Genomic DNA, 25671 nt, shown 5'->3' with positions numbered 1-25671 from the left:
ATCATGCCAGGCGAGAGCGCTACCGCTTGAGCCACATCCCCAGCCCCATTCCAGATTTCTTTAAGAGTGCACTATGCTCTCTCCAGCATCTAGTCACTTCTGCATGGTGTTTCCTCTAGAGCATGCACAGTGGAATGCCACCTTTTTCCACAATCCTGTGTGTGTGTGTGTGTGTGTGTGTGTGTGTGTGTGTGTGTGTGATGGAGAGCATGAGTGCCAGCCTGCACCAGCTCAAAAGAGCGATTTTTAAATTTTCAGTAATTTTACATGCTGGCTGTTAGAGTTACAAATCAGAACTTGTTTTAGGAGTTGTTTTTGATGCCTGTAATCCCAGCTTCTCAGGAGGCTGAGGCAGGAGGATTTCAAGTTCAAGACCAGCCTGGGCAACCTAGCAAGACCTTATCTCAAAAAACAACAACAAAAAGAGCTGGTTTTGAAACACTTACCAGCATACCACTGTCCCCATTTTTGTTTGTCTCATTGGCTCATTCTTTAGTCCTAAACCATTTCCTCTAAAACAACTTCCTCTGATCCTCAAACTTGCTTTCTGCCTCAAAATACCCTGTACTTCCCATTTCCTAAAATTCATTGGAATTATCATTAGTGGGCTGTTGTCTGACTGCTACTAATACCATACATTCAATGATGAAAGGAGTATTTTGCAAGTAAATACTTAAAATTTTTAAGTCAGATGCCTTTTTATCTAGGTCAGCATGCTGTAATAGACACACAGCAGTTGTGTAGATATTTTACAAATATCTGTTGAATAAATCTGTGGATGCAAGAAATAAAACTAAAGTAAGATTATAACCTATTACATTATAAACTGAGTGAAATGATGAAGGATAGAAATCTGTATGGAGTCTGCAGATTATGCAGCAGAATCTAGTGTAGAGAATGCCATAGTGAATTGCCACAGCAGGCAAATCTCTAAAACAGAGATCCATACATGAGGTTTTCATAGCTCCATGGAACTGTTGCTAAAACCACCCATTTCCCCACTGTAGCACTGTAGTTTTACAAAGCAAACAACTTGCAACTTTTTGTTGCTTCATTTCTTTCATCCCTACATTCCTCCCCACTTTTAAATCTTTGTTTTGTTTATTTATTTTTATGTGGTGCTGAGGATGGAACTAAGGGCCTTACATGTGTGAGGCAAGCGCTCTGCCACTGAGCCACAACCCCAGCCCTGCTGAAGAACTTTTAAAACTTAAATAAAATTATATAAATGTTAGTGGAAGAAGATGGTACTCAGCAGCTTTTTTTTTTTTTTTTTTTTTTTTTTTTTTTTTTAGTTCTTGGCAGACACAACATCTTTGTTGGTATGTGGTGCTGAAGATCGAATCCGGGTCGCACGCATACTAGGCGAGTGCGCTACTGCTTGAGCCACATCCCCAGCCCACTCAGCAGCTTTTTACCTGCACCTACTCAGCCTTCTCAGGACCAACCTGAGCCTGAAGGAAAAGCAAGATCTCAGAGATCACGGCAGTCCTCATTGGTCTTTTCCTGAAGAGAACCTCCCCACTATGGGTACAGCAGATTTTGGAGATGGAGGGAGTTTTTCAAGAGATTACTGATTATGGAATGGGGAAAAAAAAGTATCAAATGCACTGACCATTCAAGTGGGTTCTGAAGGAAAAATTAAATATGATATCACTGCTCAATTAGAATGGTCAAAAGACAAGGTCATTTGGCCCCGTAGGAGAGGAGGCTGAGGCAGAGAATGGCAACTTTGAGGTTAGCCTCCACAATTTATCAAGACCTTGCCTTAAAAAGAGGAGGAGAGGCTGGAGATGTAGCTCAATAGTAGAATGCTTGCCTAGCATGTGCAAAGTTCTGGTTCAATCCCCAGAATTGGGTGGGGGGAAGTCATTTATAGCAAAACATTCAACTGGCTCCAAAAGAGGTTATGAATGTAGATGATCTAGACCTGCAAAGAACCGATGAAGAAACTATTAAAGACAACAGAGAAGATAAGAATAACCTTAAAAAAAAACAGTATTGTAGAATGTTGCATCAAGCCAGTTCTTGAATATGATAAACTGGCTCCTGCTCAGGATATCTGACGCACACAATCTCAGCATGTGTGGCTTTCAACACCAGAGCTAAAGGGAGGTTTACTTGGATGGTAAAAAATGCAGAAAGATCCAACGGAGCCTTCATGATTAACAAGAAAGTTCTCTTTCTGCACCTGTCATGAATTATTCTGGCTGAAAGATGATTGTAAGGGAGCAAGAAGGAAAGATTTCTTGTATTTCCCACTGGAAAATGAAGTGTTATACAATTCCATGAGACAAATGTCTTGCTGCTGATGGAAAAAAAAAAGATTACAGACAGTATCCATCAATCAAAAATTTTCTAAACTGGCTAAATCTCTATACATTGTTTCTGAAGAAGGCTTGTGAAGCTGGCAATGCATGCCTGAAGAAAGAAAAGATGTGGGGGGAAAGAGAATGGAGAGGCATGTGAGAGGGATAAAATCTGGCATGACAAGCAAAAAGAGAGACAGCAATGACTGAATTCTTCCATAGCATCTCCTGATAAGAGGTCAATATTAATTTCTGCAGAGAAATTAAAATCAAGAATTTAGTGAATTTATTGCTCTTGAGCCCAATTATCAGAATTCCAATGAAGCTCAGTCTGATCAAAGGCTCTTCAGCCAATCCAAAGGTATGGACAGTGGATCTGAAAGTGGAGAAGATGCCATTTACAATGTTGATGATCTAGCTAGGAGAGGTGGTAAAGATATGGCCCAGAGTATTTATAGGCCCAGTAAAAAATATAGGGTGAGCACCTAGAAGCCAGAATAAAGACCAAAAGATTTGTTCCTGACAAATTTTCTGGATTAGAAAATAGAGGAGTCAGAAAGGACCAGTTCAGTTTGAGGAATATCCTTTTGGTTTGGACAAGATTTTGGAAGTCACCACTATGACTCTAAAAGATCCTCAGTCCACTACTCACTCATTAAGCTAGAGCAACTTCCAGTCCTACAAACTCCTTTTATAGTAAGTGTCCTATACAAGGATGCCATGTTTCATCTTTTTTTTTTTAAAGAGAGAGAATTTTATATATATATATATATATATATATATATATATATATATATATATATATATATTTTAGTTTTCAGCGGACACAACATCTTTGTATGTGGTGCTGAGGATCGAACCCAGGCAGCACGCATGCCAGGCAAGCGCGCTACCACTTGAGCCATACCCCCCATGTTTCATCTTTTATGCCTGGTGCTGGGGATTGAACCCAGGGCCTTGTGTGTGTAAGGCAAGTGCTCTACCTCTGAGCTAGATCCCCAGTGCTTTTATGTTGCATTTTTACAGTACCTTTTCTGTTTAGATATACAAAAACTATTGTGTTATAGTTGCCTACAGTATTCATTACAGTAACATGATGTACAAGTTTGCAACCTAGGAGCAACAGGCTATACGATCTATCCTAGGCATCTACAATCTATCCTAGGCATCTACAATCTATCCTAGGCATCTACATAATAGAATGTATGATCTAGGTTTGTGTTAAGTACACTCTATGTTAACCCAACAACAAAATTGCCTAATAATGCCTTTTTCAGAATGTATCCATGTTAATCAAGACATGTCTGTACATCCCCCAGGGCCAGCTAGGCCATTGTAAGGACTTCAGCTTAAATGTCACTCTTCATAGAGACCTTACCTAATCATCCAGATCAATGTTGCTGCCTCCTTCCCCAATCTCATTATCTAGTTTAATTTTTTTCATAGCATTTATCAATACTTTAGACTTCCGGATGTATTTATTTGATGGCTTGTATATTATTTCTCCAGTAGGAGTTTGACTTTTCATCACTGTGGCTTTCCTGTTTTAAAATAGGTCGTGGTACATACTCAATTCAAGAATGATAGATAGTATGTCTTCCACACTTAAGTTTACTATGGGTTTCTAGTACCCCTGTAGTGGTCCGTAGGCACACAATAAATTAGTGACAGTTTTAACATGGGCTGTGTGTGTGTGTGTGTGGGGGGTGTGCACGCTGCTAGAGACTGAACCCAGGGCTTTGTGCATGCAAGACAAGCACTCTACCAATTGAGCTATATTCGCAGCCTTAACATGGAATTATTAAAATTTGGGTTATGGGCTGGGAATGTGGCTCAGGCAGTAGCGCGCTCACCTGGCATGCGTGCGGCCCGGGTTCGATCCTCAGCACCACATACCAACAAAGATGTTGTGTCCGCCGAGAACTAAGAAATAAATATTAAATAAAATAAAATAAAATTTGGGTTAAGAAAATTTTGTAGGGTTCCTATAAATTTTGAGTTCTCACATTTATTTTATTTATTATTTATTTACTTCTTTTTGATACCAAAGATTGAACTCAGGGGCACTTACCCACTGAGCCACATCCCCAGCCCCCCTTTTTTTTAAAAAAAAAATCTTTAGATGTTAATAGACCTTTATTTTATTCATATATGTGGTGCTGAGAATCGAACCCAGTGCCTCACACATGCTAGGCAAGTGCTCTACCATTGAGCCACACCCCCAGCCCCCCCAGCCCCTTTTTATTTATTTATTTGAGTACTGGGGATTGAACTCAGGGGGCACTCAGCCACTCAGCCACATCCCCAGCCCTATTTTGCATTTTATTTAGAGGCAGCATCTCAATGAGTTGCTTTAGCATTTCACTTTTGCTGAGGCTGGCTTTTAACTTGCAATCCTCCTGCCTCAGCCTCCCCAGCCGCTGGGATTATAGGCGTGCAACACTGTGCCGGCTCCCCTTTTTTATTTCGAAACAGGGTCTTGCTAACTAGCTGAGGTAGTCCCTAAATTGCTGAGCCTGGCTTTGAACTTGACATTCTCCTGCCTCAGCCTCCTGAGTCATACCGGATTACAGACGCTCACCACCACGCCTGACTCACAGAATTTTTCTTTCCAAAGTTGTGATGGTGTTCTTGTTTATGACTAAGAACACTCCATTACTCTCCAGTTGTCTTTTAAGAGAATATGTAAGGGGCTGGGGTTGTGGCTCAGCGGTAGAGCGCTTGCCTAGCACGCGTGAGCCACTGGGTTCCATTCTGAGCGTCATATAAAAAATGAAGAGATGAGTCTAATTTCAAGTAGAATTATATGAAATTTAAGAATGAAATAGTGGCGTCATCCTCTGCAAGGTTAGAGATGTAAAAGGGAGGCTTGGTCTAGACATAGGAAAGTTGATATAAAGTACACAGGTGCTTTGGCCAGTTGGGAACACACAGTAAGAATACGTGTCAGCCTCAACAAAATTCAAGTTCGTCAACTAAAGATGGCCCACTTTGACTACAGTGCAAGAAGTGGAAATAGGACAAAAATTAGGGAGGAAGGACGCTCTACACATGACCAATGAAAGAATAGGGATGTGTACTCAAATACTTTAAACTGAACTTGGGTACCTTACCAAAGGCCATTTGGGACCAACTGATACTATGGGCTGTCGGGAGCTGGCATCTCCCAGGCTGCTAAGCCTCCTCCATTTCTGGTAGGAAGGTGAAGGCAGGGCCGCTCAGTTCGGCCTTGGGGAGGGCACTCGGAGGTATCCTTCCTCACCGCCGAATCATTTCCTGAACCTGAATCAGGAAACCCGACGGTGCCTGGGCCCTGGCAAGCCCCTGCCTCAGGCCTCCGCGGTGACTGCACCTCGGGGCAGGCTCGGGAGCGGGCCAGGGCGTACGGAAGGCGAATCGGGCCCATCTTGCCCTTTCCACCGATCGGGCCTCACGAGCAGCACGGCTGGTCCCGGCTCCCGGACGAGGCCGAAGAAACAGGCGCCGCCCCAGCCGAAAGAGTACGGCCGCGAGCTTCCCAAGGGAGGACGACTAGCGCGGGTCCGACTGAACGTTTCCACCCAGCTAGCTCACGTCTCCCAGCTCCGCCCGGCCCCGCCCCGGCCACTCAGGCCACCGCCTCCTCCCCAGCCGACGTGAGGGGGGATCCCGCGCCAGCGCCTTTAAGGGGCGTGACCACATGCCCCGCCCCGTCGCGCGCCAGTGAGGGGAGGGGCATGGGAGGAGGTGCCCAAGCTGGGGGGAGGGGGAGAGCGGCGTGCGCCGCTGCGCAGGCGCAGTGGCCGGGCGAAGGACCGTCTGTTTCCAAAATGGCGGCAGCGATGGATGTGGATACCCCGAGCGGCACCAACAGCGGCGCGGGCAAGAAGCGCTTTGAAGTGAAAAAGGTTGGGTCTCGCCAGTGCCTTCCTCAGGGAAGCTAGAGAGGCGCGGATTTGACTGGCAGGCCCGGGGATAACCGAGGCGCGAAGGAAAAGGCTTCATTTCAGGGCGTTCCTGGGACCGGGTCCCATGAAAGGAAGCCGGGGGGCGGGCCTTAGAGTTGATCGGCAGGACGGCGGCCCACTGTTCTGTACAGTGTTGGTTTCGCTGGGAGGCGGAGGGGCCAATCACGGAGGTGCTTATTGAGATGCGCGGGGTTGCGAGCTGGCTGCGGGAGCCAAGCGCCTGAGCTGTCACTGGAGAGGCTGAGGGTGGGGGAAGGGCAGGGTGGGGTGGGTGGAATGGGGAGCCCGGGCGACTGCGGCGGGTGGAGGATGGGGCAGTGCAGCGAAAGCCGGGAAGCTGAGATACCACGCACTGGAGGAGCCCACCCGGTGATCCCCCTGCCCCGCCCCTTCTTGGAGCTTGGGGTTCCTCTGACTCTAAGGAGCCCCGACGTGGTCCTCGCCAAAGGGAGGCCTCCTTTAGCTCCCTCTCCGGCCCTTGCCCCACCGAGTTAAATTCTCGACTGTAAAGCTTGGCTTTTCTGAGATGTCTGCCGGGTGTTACAGAGTCGCCCCAGTCCTGTGGTTCTCAGGCATGTTCAGCCAGATCCCCTTCTAACAGCAACAACAAAAAAAAAATTTAAATCGTGGTGGTAGTTGGTCAATGGAAAATGCGAGCCCGTTTCTTGTGGCATTTAAGGAGAGTTGAGTACTAGTCTCAAGTAACCTGGTAAGAGTGGGAAAGGAAAAATGTGGAATGTGTCTTTTTGCATGAGATCCCTTTTAGTATATTGCCAACAGTTTGGGAGAAAAGTGTGAATCCCGCCTAAGGTGAAGTCAATAAATCTGTCAAAATGAAGATCTTGAAGGAGGGAAGATATATTCGTGTAGCATCTAGCTAAGCACAAGACAGTATCTCCTCTCCACCCCACCTCACCCCCCACCCCCGCATTTGGGCTTTTTAATTTTTTTTTTTTTTTGTCTTTTTCTTTTTGGCATCTCATTGTGGTCACTGCAGCCAGCAGCCATATTGAAGAATAATAGAAGTAGGGTTTTTCTTCTGAGTTGAAGCTATGGTGTGAAAAATGCTGAAGAAGTTTCTAGACCATGAGAGTTGGGTTTGAAAGAGATGGAGGTTTGGGAAGTGGCACCAAATTAGTAGAGAAAGGGGAGTTTGGCTGTATATATATCGTAGAGGCGAGAGAGTTGTACTATTTAAATACATTTTTGATAAACTCTTACTGGAATTAACTAAAAAGGCTGAACTTCCAAAAGCTAAGGACATCGTTTATTTGATAAGAACTAAACAAAATCTAGTAAATTCTACCAATTGTTAATAAGTAATCTCCTAAGATTTAAGTGATGACCTTGTTCTGTGTACTGACACTGGGTAACTGGTTATCCAGCTTATCCCATGATTACCCACTTATGATCCAATCATCATCTTAGTTCATTGTGTTCTGAGCTTTCACTCCCTGCTCATACTTCCAAAGCTGCCTTGAACTGTCAGTGTTTGTGCAGATTTTGAGCTTCTGTAACTGCCAGGGAAACCTGTACAGTAATTTAAGCTTGTTCTCATTAAACTTAATTTGCTTACATTGATGCAGCAAAAATTATTTTAAACTGTAGGGAAAATTAAAATAATACTCTTTAATTTCTATGTTCATATGCTCAATCTATTAAAGAATGGGAAAGCATATAGGTAGCCTACTGTTGTCCTCTGATATAATAAAAGAAGAGTAATGTCCAAAAATGCCTTTGTTTTGTGGTCCCTGTTCCTATGATTTCAGCTGCAGCATGATATCCTAAGGAGCATGTGTGTTACATTACAAGGAGAGTGCATTGTTCCCCCTTTTTCTCTTTGCAGTGGAATGCAGTAGCCCTCTGGGCCTGGGATATTGTGGTTGATAACTGTGCCATCTGCAGGAACCACATTATGGATCTTTGTAAGTAATTGGAGAAGGATGGGAGGAAGTTGAGACGGTTACAGAGATTGTGGCTATCCTGATGTGACCAATTTTCTTTTTCACAAGGAGATATAAACCATAAAGCACTTGGGGTTTCTGCATCTAGTCTGTTGGTGTGATCAAAATAAAGTAGTTTTTCATGACATCCTAGAAGCATACCCAGCTCTCAGAATAAGTTACTGAATCTGAAGATGCCAAGGACACATTTAGAATGAATTGTGGACACAGAGGCCCTGTGTTTCTTCCTATATATTTCCCATCTTATACTCAAATGTGAATGGAAGAAAATAAACTTTAAGCTAAAATATTCTGAGTTAGTTTTTGTTGGACTATATTTATAGTTGGCCCTTCTTCAGGTTCTGTGTTTACAGGTTCAAACAACCACAGATTGCAAGTTTGTTATTTTAAATATTGCATCTGACTGGGTGTATCAGCATGCACCTGTAGTCCTAACTACTCAATCTGCCAAGGCGGATGGATGACTTGAGCCCAGGAGTATGAGGCTGAAACCCAGTGCCTCACCTGTGAGGCAATTGCTCTACCACTGAGCCACATCCCCACCCCAGAAACTGCATTTCTTACAAACATATACAAATCTTTTCCTTGTTATTATTCCCTAAGCAATACATTATAACAACCATTTACATAGTATTTAATTCTGTTAGGTATTATAAGTAATCTAGAGTACTTAAAGTTTGTGGGAGGATTGCAGAGATTGGATGCAAATACTACACCATTTTATATAAGGGACTTGCACATCCTCATATTTTGATATCTATAGGATTGGTTGGGGCAGGGCAGTCCTGCAACCAATTCACCTCACATACTCAGTGACAATTGTATGAAGAAAGGTCTAGCCAGGGTTGGTGGTGCATGCCTGTGATCCCAGTGACTCAGGAAGCTGAGGCAGGAGGACTGCAGTGAGGCCAGAGTCAACTTAGTGAGACCCTGTCTCAAAAAAATAAAAAGGACTAGGGTATAGCTTAGAGGTAGAGCACTTGCCTAGAGTGTAGGAGATCCTGGGGTCAGTCCCCAGTACCACAAAAAAGAAGTCCAAGGAGTAAGGATTCTTGGTATTATATCCAAATATAGTAAAAATTTCATCATTGCCAACATCTAACTAGATAATTAATTGAGGTAAAGAAATTTAATTTAAATCTCCACATATTTTGTTTTACAAATAAGTCAACACTTAGATCTGATTATAGTTGTTGGTAGACTGTGGTGATGGGGCAAGAATGCTGGGCATGGTGTTGCATGCCTGTAATCCCAGTAACTCGGGAGGCTAAGGAAGAAAGATTTTGAGTTCAAAGCCAACCTCAGCAACTTAATGAAGCCCTAAGAAACTCAGTGAGACCCTGTCTCTAAATAAAATATTTAAAAAGGGCTGGGGATGTGGTTCAGTGGTTAGGTGTTTCTGGGTTCAATCCCTAGTACCAAAAAAAAAAAAGGAAGAATAATACTGGTCATATGAGAAACAATTGATGTTACTTTTTCTTCTGGGTACTAAAATGGTTTCTTATTGAGATCAGAAATAGGGCAAAGAAACTTTAAGCTTATAGGATTAGAATTATAGGCACTTTTTTTTTTTTTTAAATCTTATTCTTTTCCAGCTTCATCTCGACCCACTTCCTGCTCACCAGTAGTTTCTTGGGTCCTCTTTCCATTCCTGAAGTGCCGCACTTTTTTTTTCTTTTTCTGGTACTGGGGATAACCCAGAAGTGCTTAACTGGTGAGCCACCTCCCCAGCCTACTTTTTTTATTTTGAGCAGGATCTTGCTGAATTGCTGAGGCTGGCTTTGAGCTTGGGATCCTCCTGCCTCAGCCTCCTGAGCTGAAATTAGTCATGCACCACTGTGCCTGGCTGCCATTCATTTTTTTTCCTTAATTTTTTTTTGTTTAAGTTGTAGTTGGGGGCTGGGGATGTGGCTCAAGCGGTAGCGCGCTCGCCTGGTATGCGTGCGGCCCGGGTTCGATCCTCCAGCACCACATACAAACAAAGATGTTGTGTCTGCCAATAACAAATAAATAAATAAAATATTTAAAAAAAAAAAGTTGTAGTTGGACTCAACTTAAACAAAAATCTTTATTTTATTTATTTATTTATTTATTTATTTGTATGTGGTGCTGAGGATCAAACCCAGCCTCTCACATGCTAGGTGAGCGCTCTGTTACTGAGCCACAACCCCAGCCCTGCCAAGCCTTTTTTTAGGACCCTTAATATTTCTTTTTCTGCCTGAAACATTCTGCACCTCTTCTCCCTGCTACTGTCTGACACAACAGAATCCAGTGTTAGCCACAAATATGAGCACGATCAGAATTTTAAATATTTTGGTTACCCACATTAATAACAAACAGGTTAGATTGATTTTAATATTGTATCTTATTTAACCTGTGATAAACAATATTTTCAACGTGTATTCAATGTTTAAAAGTATGATACAGGACTGGGTAATGCATCCTTTTTTTTTTAAATATATTTTTGATTGTAGGTGAACACAATACCTTTATTTGATTTATTTATTTTTATGTGGTGCTGAGGATCAACCCAGTGCCTCACATGTCCCAGGTGAGCGCTCTACCGCTAAGCCACAACCCCAGCCCTGGTTAATGCATTCTTTACATTTTTTTGTACTAAGTCTTAGTGATTTAGTGTGTATTTTATACTTAACAGCACATCTCAATTCAGACTAGCCACATTTCAGTTGTTCAAAAGCCACATGTAGCTAATGCTTACATTATTGGGCCATGTAAGACTAACCCATAGTTGATTTTTGGATTTTACCTTGAACTAACTTTCATTTTGCTTGGTAAGGGTACTGGATATTGAACCCAGTGGTACTCTACCACTAAGCTACATCTCCGGTCCCCAGTCATTTATATTTTGAGACAAGGTCTTGCTAAATTGCCAGATCTTGCTTTGAATTTGTAATTCTGCCTCCTCCAGCGAAGTTGCTGGGTTTACAGGCATGCGTGTGCCACTGTGCCTGACCTCAAAGATATTTTAGATATTTTCCTAACCATACTTACATAAAGCATACAGGCTATGGCAGTTCAATTAAACAATCCCAAGATGTCCTGTGGCTTGCTTTCATATTAATGATTTAATTAGGTATTCTTTATCATGTCCATGTTATGTAGTATTGTATATCTAGCATGGTGTCCAGTACCTAGTAAGTTCTCACTAAATGTTTGCTAGGTAAATTATAAAAACAAAATGGCAGAATGTTTTGATCATTGCAGCTTATAAGCAAGCATGAATTGAATATTTTGTATTAGCAATCATGGCATGTGCCAGTAGTTGACTTCTCTTGGCTGCTTTGAGTTTTTATTTTTTTTTAAGAGAGAGAGAGAGAGAGATTCTTATTTATTTATTTTTTTTTTAGTTCTCGGCGGACACAACATCTTTGTTTGTATGTGGTGCTGAGGATCGAACCCGGGCCGCACGCATGCCAGGCGAGCGCGCTCCCGCTTGAGCCATGTCTCCAGCCCCTTGGCTGCTTTGAGTTTTGACCCTGTTTTCCTTTTCACACTGCAGTCAAAGCAAATCGGCCACAACCATTGTGTTTAATGTAGATGGAAGGAACCCATCACAGAAAAAACACGGTTTTAAATGTGTTTGGGTGGGGGTTTTGATTATGGGCTTGCCAGTTTCTATGCCTTGCATTTTCAAGTTGCACCCAGAGAAATTTTACTTTCTTGGGATTCTCATCTGAAAATAGTTAATGATTTTATATAGATTTTTACCCCCAACCTTAATATTTAAGTCATTGTGTGCCTCTCTGGATGCAAGAGAACACACTTCTTGGGAAGACCATGAAAGACAAATACCATCTAAATGTTATCTTTTCTTAAAACTTGAATGCTTGTGGTATCATTGTAGACTCTCAGGTACCTGTTTTGTCTCATATTTTAAATGCCCAGTGAAGTAGAATATTGAACTCTTCATAACAAAATATAATGAATGTATTTTCACTTTAAATCATGTCCTTTTTCATTTGAATGAATATATCCTGGCATTTTGCCAGGCACTAGGTCAAAATAATAACTGAGATCAAGTCTTTACTCTTAAGAAATGTACCCCTTTAATACTGACACTGAAGGGAATTCTGGTGCTACAACTTTAAATAATTATTGGATTTATGATTTTTATAAAAAGACTTTTTGTTAAAGATGAAAACAAGTTTGGGGACTGAACCTAGGACCTCACATTCTATCATAGAGCTATATTCCCAGCCTGGAAAACAAAACTTTTAATTTAGCAATGGCCATTTTCCAATAAATCTGCTCTGGCATTAAAAGAATAATTATATATATAACTGTAAATAAATAAAGAAATATTGTGGCTGTACCCCAGTCAGACTCCTACAAAATATTCTTGGTCTGAAGACTTATTGAGTCTGCATTGCTACTACAAGCATTCCTATAGCTTTGAATTTATTTTACATTGTCCCATATCTTAGTTGTTTTAAATAGTTGCTGAAATACATACTCTGCAAGTTGTTATTTTCTCCATTATCTGTGAATCTTTCTTTTTGTAAATATTTTCATTTGTTCCTTTTAGTTATACATGTCAGTAGGATGTACAATGAATCTTATTCCAAGTTAAGAGGGTACCTTCATCTTGAACCCAACCTTTACCTATAAGACCGAGCCATCTTTGTAAAACTGAATCTATCATTGGAGGTGTGAAATCTGTCCACTCTTGAAAAGAAGCTCATTGCTTCCTTAGCAGTTCTTTGGTGGTACCATTCTTGTATCAGAGTTTAAAAGTTCCCAGGCTTTATAAATCACATAAAATAAGTTCTGCCTTGTCAGAGCTGTATGCAGTTGTTTGTCTGCTCTGGGTTGACAGTGAACAGTTCCTGCCCCTGTTTATAAACTAACTTGACTCAACTCTGGTCTTCTCTCTCTCGCACCAAAAATCTGAAAACAATTTTTTATTTGTTTCTGGTGGTGCCAGGGATTGATCTCCAGAGGGTTCTACCTCTGAACTACATCCCCTGCCCTTTTTTTTTTTTTTCCTATTTTATTTTAAGACAAGAGTCTTGCTAAGTTGCCACAGGCTGGCTTCAAACTTGTGATCCACCTACCTTAGCCTCTTAAGTTGTTGGAATTATGGGCAGGCACAGTGTGCCTAACTCAAAATGCCTTTTGATAAATGTTATAAAAAATAAGTATTTAGAGTATTTGAAGGAAAAGAAAATGACTCAAGTGTGGGGGGTTAGAAGAAGCTTCAGTCAAGAAGTAGGGATTTAAACTGGAGCCTGAAGGATAGAGAGCGACAGAGGAGGCAGAGGAGGGAACAGGCTGTATCACGTAGGGGGCTTGAGGAATTCCTGAGGTGACTAGTGTCATGGCCACAGCCAGATAGTCTTAAAACTTATGTAGATGATTGTACCTTGATACCGTTTTGTTTTTTAACTGTGAATTTTACTTTGCTAGTTTCACAATATGTAGTCCTCATGTTATAGGATCCAAATTGACATCAGATTTTATTCTCTCTCCTTTTAAATATCATAGTGTATTCACAGCTCCAATAAATTTTTTTTGTGTTTGTGAATTTAAAAATATGGAATGCTTCACAAATTCACTGTCATTCTTGCATAGAGGTTATGCTGTTATTCTCCATATTATTCCAACTTTAATATATGTGCTGCTGAAGCAAGCATGCCCCAATAAGTTTTTTTTTTCTTTTTAATATTTATTCCTAAGTTTTAGGTGGACACAATATCTTTATTTTACATATATGTGGTGCTAAGGATCCAACCCAGTGCCTTGTGTATGCTAGGCGAGCGCTCTACCACTGAGCCACAACCCCAGCCTTCTTTTTTTTTTTTTAATTGCATTATAGTTATTTGTATTATAGGGATTTGTTGTTACATAGAAATAAATGCACACAATATAACAATATCATTTGGTCAGTATCACTCCTCAGTGCTTCCTCCCTACTTCCCCAATAAATTCTTGAATTAACTTCACAGACCCTAGAGTCTCTCTACTCTTTTCAGATGACAAACCAAGTTATTCTGTAGTGTGAATCTGAGTGGCAAAAGCAAGTTCTGTGATTTCAGATCCTTTGCTTTTTGTAATCTTGAAGAATGGTGGGGGGAGCCTTTATTACATGATATCTCTTCCCCTAGGATACCCATTAACATTTCAATATTATTTTTTTACAGTTTTGCCATTTTCCCTATGACACTTTGAAGTAATTATACCCTATTAAATAGTTATAGTCTTCCCTAAAGCTTTTTATTCTTCAGAAGGGAAACTCCTTTTGGTTATCATCTTCAGAAAAAGCTAATTCTATATTAACAAACCTTATTCTTTGAATATTTATCCCCAGTAGAGCTTTACTCATCAGTTCTCAATCTCAGATTTTTATCCTCTTTAAATTCTCTTCTTTTCCTTCTTTATAAAATCAATATTTGCATACATTTGCAGTTACTTGTGTGACTTCCTAGACAAAATTGCCTCACAGGCAGCTAGCATCACACAGTGGTGGGCCTCAAATCTAACTATCAGCTTAACAAGTTTGCTTGATAATGTTTTCAATAATTTTGAGTTGATCCTTGTACACAAAAGTGCACAAGGACCTCTTCACCCCTCCACCTTTTACTTTGCTTCTGCCCAGTTCACAGGTTCCTTCCTGATCCCTTTAGGGACTGAAGTGTTACCCATCTAGGACTTTGGGCTGTAAGGCATAGGTGCTGTAAGGACCCAAGGGGAAGCATTTTTCAGGAATAGGGAAAAGACACCAGCCCTGAGAATAACAAGAGTCATGAGGTGACTTAACTAAATTTACCAAATTAGGAGGAATCATTCACATTTTAGCAATTCAGATTATGCTCAGATTTTAAACACATTTTTCCTATTTGTTAACACATTTTTTAAGCAAAAATTAAGAAATCTTGCTGCTAAACTCATTTCTGTCTTCCATGTTCTTCGTCCTTTTTCACATTTATTTAAAAAAAAAAAAAAACAATTATGGCTAATTAACCACTTGAGGATTGCTTGGCTGCTCCAGGCTGAAAGGTTGCTGCTCTCAGGTCCAGTGATGCTATTGCTTTTGTTCCCACAGGCATAGAGTGTCAAGCTAACCAGGCATCTGCTACTTCCGAAGAGTGTACCGTTGCATGGGGAGTCTGTAACGTAAGGAAACATCTTTACCTATCAGCATGGCTTGTAAACATATTGCCACTTTTCCTGCTTTGCCAGTCTTGAAAATAACTAGGAAAAAAAATGACTAGCCAACCTTTCTCCCAAAACGTATACAAATAGTACAAAAGATTTTAAATCCTCATACTGTTCACCTGTAACAGGATAAACATAATTAGTTATTGCAAAGAAATACTAGTTTGTCTTAATTATGAAGTACACCTAGTTTTGTTTGCAGTATTGTGAGGGTTTGTCTTTGGGAGACAAAGCCTATTGCCTGGTCTTGGGAATGGTCTGTTTACCTTCTGAACAGACCCTTTTTTTTAAGGTCAAGTGTCTGTGGAACTAAGATCGGTGGATAAATTGAGTTTTTAAGTGTATGTGTGTGTGTTTTAAATGTAACTGTACTCAGGGTTTTTTTTTAAATATGGCTCATCAAGAAGAAATAAAAGAACTAGATGTGGTGGCACACACCTGTAATTTCAGTGACTTGGGAGGCTAAGGGAGGAGAATCATGAGTTTGAGGCTAGCCTCAGCAATTTATCAAGACCCTGCTCAAAATAAAAATTTTTATAAAAAGGACTGAGAATGTGATTCAGTGGTTAAGCACCCCTGGGTTCAATCCCTAGTGCCCAAAAAGAAAATAGAAAGGAATTTTAAAACAGAAAAAGAAAAGAAAAATATGGCTCATGCCAGAAATGTTTTGTGTAGCATGGCTGAACTAAGTGTGTAGCCTTCAGAGTGTGACAGCTGTGAAGGTAACAAACATCAAATGTGTTATTTCTAGCAAATGTTAAAAATTCATCCTTAGAACCATACAGTCCTAATCACAGTAGTTGAAACTGTCCTGTCCAGGCCTCCTATGCCAAGGGGACAAAGGACCCACAACTCCAGCATGACGCAAGGAGTCATAGATTGTGGAGTCAGACTACCAATCCCTGTCTTTGTCTTATTTACTAAGTGACTTGAAGCCAAGGTATTTAACATCTCTACTCTTGGTTCCCTCATGTAAAATGGGGCGGATAGCAGGCAACATAGAACTGTAATCAGGATTAAGTGGTTTAATGTTAAAAAGTATTTAGAACTTTGGGCACATAGTCAGCATAAACATGTGTTAAAAAATCTAAATAAATAGAAATTTGGAGTTTAGAGGTCACGTGGTAGCTCCTAGTGCTTTTGTGTGGGTTTGAAATGCCTTCTCTACCCATGCCTGTGGTGCACTTTCTTCAATCTATGTTAGGACCCTTTGTCCAGTTTCACAGTGGTTAGTATTGGCCAAAGGATGACTTTCATCGTTTGTGGAGGTAAAGAAAATATATTGGGCTCTTTGCTCTCTGTAACATTCAGGCATATATTTAGAATCATGTTCTTTTGTGTGGAATGAAAAGGGGTGGATTTCCCCTCAAGTTTTATTAAGGAAAGGGTCTTTTAGAGATCCTGCCATAAAGGAGAACTAGCATAGGGTGCTAGAAGCCAGTCTTGAGTGCTGATTCTGACTCTTCTACAGACCAGCTCCATGAATTAGGCAAGTCACTTAACTTGACTGGGTTTCAGTTTCCTGTCTGTAAAGTTAAGATAATAATATCTGTCATGCCTGCTTGCCAGAGTTGCTGTGAGGCTCAAATGAGGTAATATATGTCAATATCTGTAAACTGTGGAGTACTGTCAAGAATCCTCTGTGGATTGTACCTTGTCTGCTAAATACACCCATTAGTACATCTTAGATTACTAACAGGAAGAAAGTTGGGATCAAAAAATGCTCAGGGATGTTGTCACCTGCCCTGAAGTCTCATTTGCAGCCCCTACTTGCCCTTGAGCACTTGATGTCATCTCATGGGCTTGGGTAAAGGATCCTGTGCTTTGGCAGAGTGCTTAGGGAAAGTGGGAGACAGAGGTGGGTATCTTGCATGTGCTTGCATGAGCCTTTTCCCAGCACCTGGGGTTGAGAAAAATGTCTCCACTTTCTGCCTCTTGGAGAATCCTTTTTCACATTGAGTTGTATGAGAGTCTGCAGGAGTGGGATCTTCCAGAAGGCTGTCATTCTGTAAAAATAGAACAACGAGAATCCACAGTGTGCTAGCTATGAGCCCATTCTTAATTACTGAATTAGAGTTTTTTTGCCAAAAGGTAGTTCACAAGACAATAATCTATATTGTAAGTTTCTTAGGTTCCATGACTATTCTGGGAGACATCAGATTTCAAAGCTGTTATTAAACCAAGCCTACAAAAGCTTTGGTGGTTTTGTTGGGGTGTCTCTGTATTCCTCTCCTGTGCCCCACTGCAGCCCTGCAATTACAGATTAAATGAGGAGGAACCCTTGCTGCTCCTCTTGATGTTCTCATATGAGTGAGGCAGGAGGAAGAAAAGTGTCCATTGCAGTTTTAACTAGCATCTGCATGTCATCAACTCACACCAAAAGGCTACACACAGATTCTCCTTTTCCCAAATCGAAGCCAATTCCTAGCTCCTATCCATTATCAGTGTTCTTGGGACACTTGCCTTTTTACTTCCTGTCTTAGTCATGAAAATAGTCTGTTGATGCCCTTTGAGCTGCTTGTATACAGTTTGTCCTTCAGAGTACTTTTTTAAACAGCAATTTTCCTTTTTACAACAAAATCCTCATTAAAGCCTTATTGAGTGCCGAGCTCTTGTAATATCAGTATTAAAGTTCCTTTGATTAGAGTTGAGTTGGGTTTGGGGAGGTGCCTGTTTTAGTCCTGGGTGGGTAGCAGTGGCAGTGCACTCCCTATAGATGGAGAGGAGTAGGCTTTACTCCCTGATCCTCGTTCTTCAAGGGTGAGAGGAGACTGGTGACTGGTGACCAAGATTGGGGAAGTTGGAAATCTGTGTGTGCTCAGGTCATTTCTCAAGGAAAGTAGAAGCATCCCCTAATATATTCCATATTCCTTAAAGGGGAGAGTGCTCACTGCTAGAATATAATCTGTGCTCCGTAAATAATTTCTTCAGTAATAATGGCATTTCTAACAAATGTTTTTGTTGGAAATATCCTTGTACAAGGATATGATCCTTTCTGGAACTTTTGCCCATTGTTTTCTGCTCTTGTTCTCCAACCCATGGTATGTATTGCTGCACTGTCTAGTGAGAGGTGTTGTCAGTAGATGGTGAAGCTTGCACAGAGTTATTTTTAATAAAATACATTTTTTTCTTTCAGCATGCTTTTCACTTCCACTGCATCTCTCGCTGGCTCAAAACACGGCAGGTGTGCCCATTGGACAACAGAGAGTGGGAATTCCAAAAGTAGGTATCTCTGGCCGTTAGCATCGTTATAAAAAACCTGGGCTTTATAGTTAGGCCTATTTTCTGACTCACCTCAGGCTGGAAGACGGTGGAGACATGGAACATGGCTTGTTTTTTAAACTAACTTTTAGTTAACTAAGCAAGAACTTGCCTATGTGGAAAATGCACAGAGGATTAGCCAACATTAAGTTTGCAACCTGGGGTTTCTCCACCTTCTAGTGTCTGTGACAGTAACTCAGGAGGCCGAGGCAGGAAGGAAGGCTGCAAGTTTGAGGACAGCCTGGGTAACTTAGTGAGACCCTGTCTGTCTCAAAAAATAATAAAATAATAATAAAGTAGGTAATATTGGAATATGCAAGCTTTTATTTATTTGTTTGTTTGTTTGTTTATTGGTACCAGGGATTGAATCCAGGGGCACTTTACCACTGAGCAACATTGCCAGCCCTTTTTTATTTTTTGAGACAGGGTCTCGCTAGATTGCTTACTTTAGGTTCAAAAGCCATCCCTAGCAACTTATAAAGTCCTCCTGCCTCAGCCTCCCAAGTCACTGTACCCAGCTGAATTTCTAAAATCACATTCCTATTGGTTTAGCTTATATGATTAATTCTAGTAAAGCTTTTGTGGCTATCTTTTTTTTTTTTTTTAATATTTAGAGGTGCTTTTTTAATATTTTGGGATTTAACCTAGGACCTCAAAAAAGCTAGACAAATGCAAGACAGGGTCTTGTTCAGTTGCCCAGATTGAGCTGCTTCAGCCCCCTGAGTAGCTGGCATTATAGGCATGCAACACTATGCCCAGCCCTTTGATTAAATTTGTATTATATAAATAAAGCATGGCATGGTAAACTTTTAATAATTCAAGTGATTGGAAGGATAGTCAACAAAAATGAATCTCCCACCACATACCTTATGAGTAACCACCATCAACAGCTGCTTAGGGGCCGGAGACGTGGCTCAAGCGGTAGCGCGCTCGCCTGGCATGCGTGCGGCCCAGGTTCAATCCTCAGCACCACATACAAACAAAAATGTTGTGTCCGCCAAAAACTAAAAAAAATAAATATTAAAATTCTCTCTTTCTCTCTCTCTCTCTCTCTCTCTCTGTCTTTTTCTTTCTCTCTCTTTAAAAAAACCAAAACAAAACAGCTGCTTAGTAGCTCTTTCTATCTCCGTACATGTAGTTGCATATATATAGGTATTTCTTTTTCTTAACATAAATTTAACCCTCCTATTCAGTGATTCACTATTTTTTTTCATTTTTTTATATTTTGAAGATATAACAAACTGCCTTCTTTCTTTATGTAGATGTGCCATCATTTTTTAAAATCAGTCACTGCTGATTGACATTTGGGTTTCCAGTTTTCACTGTTAAAAGCAATGTGTAGGGATGAACATCATTATACATGAATCTCCTTTGGCATGTCCAGGTATATATGTAGCAGTAATTCCTAAAGAGAAATTTCTGGGTGAGGAATATGTAAATTTTTACTTTTGATAAATAGTGTCAGTTTTTCCTTTCCCAAGAATAGGTACTCATTTACACTCCCTCCTGACAGTGAAGCAGAATGTCACATTCTTGGTTTCCTGCCAATGCTCTATTATAAAACTTTTCCATCTTAGCCACTCTGACAGGTGAAAATTAGGATTTAACTTATATTTTTAAAATTTTTCAGCATGGGGGCTGGGATTGTGGCTCAGCGGTAGAGTGCTCGTCTAGCACATGCGAGGCCCTGGGTTCAATCCTCAGCACCATATAAAAATAAAGAAGTAAATAAAGGTATTGTGGCCAATTACAAAAAAATAACTATTTAAATTTTTTTTTAAGTGTTTCAAACAATTTTTTGAACTGCCTGGGAGAGGGTGTATGTGTACATATTTATGTATCTTGCCCGTTGTTTTTTTTTTTTTTTTTTTTTTTTAAGAGAGAATTTTTAATATTTATTTATTTTTTTTTTAGTTCTCGGCGGACACAACATTTTTGTTGGTATGTGGTGCTGAGGATCGAACCCGGGCCGCACGCATGCCAGGCGAGCGCGCTACCGCTGAGCCACATCTCCAGCCCTTTGCCCGTTGTTTATCTGTCAAATTATTGGTCATTTTCATTGTCATTTATTTATGGAAAGGGGAATTTCATGTAAATAAGAGTTCTTTGGCCAGGCATGGTGGCACACGCCTATAATCCCAGGCTTGGGAGGCAGAGACAGGAGGATGGCGAGTTCAAACCCAGCTCAGCAACTTCGAGGCACTAAGAACTCATTGAAACCCTATCTCTAAATAAAAATACAAAACAGTGCGAGGGATATGGCTCAGTGGTTGAGTGCCCCTGAGTTCACTCCCCAGGACTAAGGGGAAAAAAAAAAGTTCTGTATGGCACTGGAAATTGAACCTAGGGATGCTTTACTATTGAGCTACATTCCCAGCCCTTTTTATTTTATTTTGAGTGTAAGTTGCTCAGTCTGGCCTCATACTTACCATCCTTCTGCCTCAGCTTCCCAAGTAAATGGGATTACAGACATGTACTGTTGTGCCTCTTTGCTAAAAATGAGTCATAAATAAGATATTATTCAGGGGCTGGAGATGTGGCTCAAGTGGTAGCGCGCTTGCCTAGCATGCGTGAGGCATTGGGTTCGATTCTCAGCACCACATAAAAATAAAAAAATAAAGATATTGTGTCCACCTAAAAATAAAAAATAAAAATAAATAAATAAGGTGTTATTCAATTTTAAAAACAAAAATATTGGGTTATTTAGTTCATAAAATGTTTGGGAATTGTTTATTAGTATAGTTGTTTTGCTTTTAGATTCAATAGTTTTTATTATTTATTTATTTTTATGTGGTGCTGAGGATCAAACCCAGTGTCTCACACATGCCAGATGGCACACACTACCACTGAGCCACAACCCCTGCCCCGATTCAATAATTAAATATATATAGTTATAGATGGACAGCATGACTTTATTTTATTTACATATTTTTTTATGGTGCTAAGGATCGAACCCAGGGGCTGGGGATGTGGCTCAAGCGGTAGCGCGCTCGCCTGGCATGCGTGCGGCCCGGGTTCGATCCTCAGCACCACATACCAACAAAGATGTTGTGTCCGCCGAGAACTAAAAAAAAAATAAATATTAAAAATTCTCTCTCTCTCTCTCTCTCTCTCTCTCTCTCTCTCTCTCTCTCTCTCTCTCCTCTCTCACTCTCTCTTAAAAAAAAAAAAAAAAAAAAAAAAGGATCGAACCCAGTGCCTCACACATGCTAGGCAAGCATTCTGCCACTGAGCTTCAGCCCCAGCCCTCAATAATTTATTTTGGTAAAGAACATGAGAGGTATCAAATGCTTGATCGTTTTTTGAGAAACTTACCAAATATTCACTGTCTACCTCAGACTATACGCAAAGTAACGTAAATACAAGTAGTGTAAGACATAAAAATGTCTGTGACATTAATACATGACCAGGTGGAAGAACTTTTCTAAGTTTTCAAGGGACTTTGTAATTGGCTCTGCCTTAGAGCAGACTCAAGGCTCCATTTTTTTTTTTTTTTTTTTGTTATTTATTTATTTATTTTTTTATTGTTGGTCGTTCAAAACATTACATAGTTCTTAATACATCATATTTCACTGTTTGATTCAAGTGGGTTATGAACTCCCAATTTTACCCCGTATACAGATTGCTGTATCACATCAGTTACCCTTCCATTGATTGACATATTGCCTTTCTAGTGTCTGATGTATTCTGCTGTCTGTCCTATTGTCTACTATCCCCCCTCCCTCAAGGCTCCATTTTAGGCAGGGTTTGTGCTACCCATTATATGAACCTAGGGCTAGCCAAGAATTAAGGAATGTGGGCTGGGATTGTGGCTCAGGGGTAGAGCACTTCCCATCACATGAGGCACTGGGTTTGATCCTCAGCACCACATTAAAAAATGAAGTTATTAAAAAAAAGAAGAAGAAGAAGAATTAAGGAACGTGATGAATAGCTTGGGCTGGGTTTCGACACTGCCATTTTACCTAACTGGTAATTTTCCCAGGTGGGAAAAATTCAAGTGGAACAAATTCTTCCTTTTTCTTTTTGGTGGAAGTGGGGAGCAGGTACTGGGGATGAACCCAGGAGTCTTTTTTCACTGATCCCTGCTGTGTTGGTTCTTTTGAGGCAGTTTGTCTCTGGTTAAAATTATTTGTCATATGGATAGAACAAGGGTACTAGAACTCAGGATCTCAGCTTACATCATCCAGTACTGTCAGATTTCTTTCTTTCTTTTCTTTTTTTTTTTTTTTAGAAGAGAGAGAGAGAGAGAGAATTTTTAATATTTATTTTTCAGTTTTCAGCCGACACAACATCTTTGTTGGTATGTGGTGCTGAGGATCGAACCCGGGCCGCACGCATGCCAGGCGAGCACGCTACCGCTGAGCCACATCTCCAGCCCATGAATATCATCTTTAAAAAAAAAAAAAAAAAAAGGCAGTTTATCGAATTCCTCTCAGGTTTCAGTGAATGTTGATGGGCTGTAGAAAGAATCTAGAAGTATAACTTTATTTTATTTATTTACTTTTTATGTGGTGCTGAGGATCGAACCCAGTGCCTCACCCGTGCTAGGCAAGCATTCTACCACTGAGCTACAGCCCCAGCTCCCCAGTACCATTAAAAAAAAAAAAAAAAAAAAAAAAAAAAAGATTGAGAAAGATAATAATGAAGGATCTTGTGTTTCAGAAATCTATTTGTAGAAAAAAAATTCCTGGCCTTGTTTATTTTATAATCTTGTTAGGGTCAAATTTGGGCTTCTGGGGAAATTTGAACCCCCCTGAAATTCATGCCTTGTTTCCCCACCACAGTTCACTTTGTGTAGTGCTAAGTGGAATCAGAGCTATGATTAGAGCTGATGATAGATTTTGAAATTGAAGTCTCTTCAGTTGCTATCCTCATTATTTGCTTTACCAAACTTCCTGAACACTAGAATTGAGGTGAAAATAGGCTGCCATGGCCAGGGGAGACAGGCAGCTCTCAAACCTTTTCTGAGCCACTGATGAGGGTGAACAGATGGAGTTCCCTTTCACGGCCACCAGCAGCAGCTTTTCCTTCTCACCTCCCTAATACTGCCCAGCATCTGCTGATAACGGGCAGCTGTGGTGCCTCAGGAACACTGTCACCAGGAGGGTTGTAGGGGAGAAGCTATGAAGGATGGGCAGAGGTCAGCTTCATTGCCTGGTCTTGGAGCACAGTTGTGGACACTTCTTTCCGAAGTTCTTTTTTTTTTTTTTTTTTTTTAAAGAGAGAGTGAGAGAGGAGAGAGAGAGAGAGAGAATTTTTTAATATTTATTTTTTAGTTCTCGGCGGACACAACATCTTTGTTGGTATGTGGTGCTGGGGATCGAACCCGGGCCGCACGCATGCCAGGCGAGCGCGCTACCGCTGAGCCACATCTCCAGCCCTTCTTTCCGAAGTTCTAACTGTGAGGCTTTCACTCATATGTTTAAAGAGGTTTTATAGTCTTAGGAAATTACCATGAGATTAAAGAAGTGATTTACTTTGTCTTTCAGGTATGGACACTAGAAAAAGAATTCTTCCATCAAGCTTAACTGTTTTTGTTGTTTATTTAGTGACTTGCCCTCCTGTTACTTAATTATAAAATAGATAGAACTGTGTCTTTTCTCCTTTGTCTTTTCAGTTTGCTTCCTGCAACCATATTGTATTGTATGTCAAATAAAGTCCAGTTGAATTCTAGAATGGATGCTGTCTCTTGTGTGTGTGGAAAAAAATGGACATAAGCGAAAGTTCCCCTCTACCCAAACTGGAAAGCATTTTACTGTGAAGTGCTAGAGCAGAGATGCCCTAGAGTGCATCACTTGATCACAAGGAATCTGGCCTAGCAAGGGGCAGTGTGGATCACTGTCACTCGAAGACTGGTCAGCTCTGTGTTCCTCCTGTGTGACAGCAGTGGCAGCTGAATAAGGGAAGAACATGGGACTTGCAGTCATCAAACTCTACTGGGTCTGGCTCCATAGCCTGTTCCTGTTGGCAATCTCGGGCGAGTGATTCTGCTTTGAATTTTCCTCTAATGTGGGCTTCTAAGGACTAAATGACATCATGTGGGCATAGTAAGAGGCCTTGTATGATGTAAAACTACTGTACAAATGTTAACTCTGATTGTATGTGATGTTACTTTCTCTTAGCTTGGAAAAGTAAGCTTTAAAAGTTTGTAATGTATAAACTTTACTGATAGAAATTTTGAACTCAAGTTAAAAACTTGTCAGACTTGAATTGAGGCTCAGTAGTAAGGTGCTTGCATAGCATATGTAAGGCCCTAATCCAATCTTCAGCTAAAAATGTTTGTTCAGTCAGATACAGTGGCATGCACCTATAATGCCAACTACTTGGGAAGCAGAGACAGGAGGATTACTTGAGCCCAGGTGTTCAAGCCCACCCTGGGCAACAGAACAAGAACTTATCTTTAAAACATTCTGAGGCTAGGTGTGTAGCTCAGTGATATGGAGAGGGCCCTGGGTTCCATCCCAGGCACTATAAAAGAGAAAAACTGATGTCATTTTATATTGAATTAACCAGAGTTCGGGTTTCCTTCATCACCACCCCTTTGCAATTTATTCAAATGTCTTGGTTATGGAAGGATTGCCTGTTCTAATACTAAGTAAATGGCTATATAGACTTCAAGTGAGAAGCAGTGGAGTTTGTTGCAGTGGTTTTTGTATGGCCTGAGGGTTCCCGGCGGTTTCTGAATCCCTTTCAGGGGTTTATGAGGTTCTCTCTCCACCCGCAAGTTCAGCTGAAACCATTTTTTCTTTATTTACTTCAACCAAAGCAATGTATCGAATGACCAAGCCAACTTGAGTATCCCATTGTCTTCTATTAAATCAGACATAAATGAGATTGGTAAAAATGTGAAACAGTGCTACTCACTACTCTTTTTTTGTTTTGTTTTAAACATGGTTTTAATAAAAGTATTTATGTTAATATGTGATGTTTCTGTACTTTTTAAATTATTTTTTAAATTCCTCCATTTTGCCAGGTGTGGTAGCACACTCAGTAATACAAGAGGCTTAGGTAGGA

At 40.6% G+C, this 25671-nt stretch overlaps 1 protein-coding gene, 1 non-coding gene and 1 pseudogene across 2 annotated transcripts; 2 read left to right on the top strand and 1 right to left on the bottom strand.

Annotated features, from left to right (window-relative positions):
- The first annotated feature begins 1526 nt into the window (after window positions 1-1526).
- On the top strand, window positions 1527-5948 carry LOC113194731 (SNW domain-containing protein 1-like; annotated as a pseudogene).
- A 132-nt stretch (window positions 5949-6080) lies between these two features.
- Window positions 6081-24337, top strand: Rbx1 (ring-box 1). The gene is made up of 5 exons (XM_026405966.2): window positions 6081-6196; window positions 8103-8181; window positions 15284-15354; window positions 18533-18618; window positions 24147-24337. Exons 1-5 carry the CDS (start codon window positions 6119-6121, stop codon window positions 24157-24159), a joined length of 327 nt encoding a protein of 108 aa, XP_026261751.1. The 5' UTR covers window positions 6081-6118; the 3' UTR covers window positions 24160-24337.
- Window positions 13769-13870, bottom strand: LOC113194756 (U6 spliceosomal RNA). The gene has a single exon (XR_003302334.2). It is a non-coding gene; the product is annotated as a U6 spliceosomal RNA (small nuclear RNA).
- Window positions 24338-25671: the final 1334 nt, after the last annotated feature.

This window comes from Urocitellus parryii, chromosome 5, assembly GCF_045843805.1.
Source record: "Urocitellus parryii isolate mUroPar1 chromosome 5, mUroPar1.hap1, whole genome shotgun sequence".
Classification (NCBI taxonomy): Eukaryota; Metazoa; Chordata; class Mammalia; order Rodentia; family Sciuridae; genus Urocitellus; species Urocitellus parryii.
The sequence above is the reverse complement of the archived record's forward strand: the minus strand, read 5'-3'. Positions and strand labels throughout refer to the sequence as shown.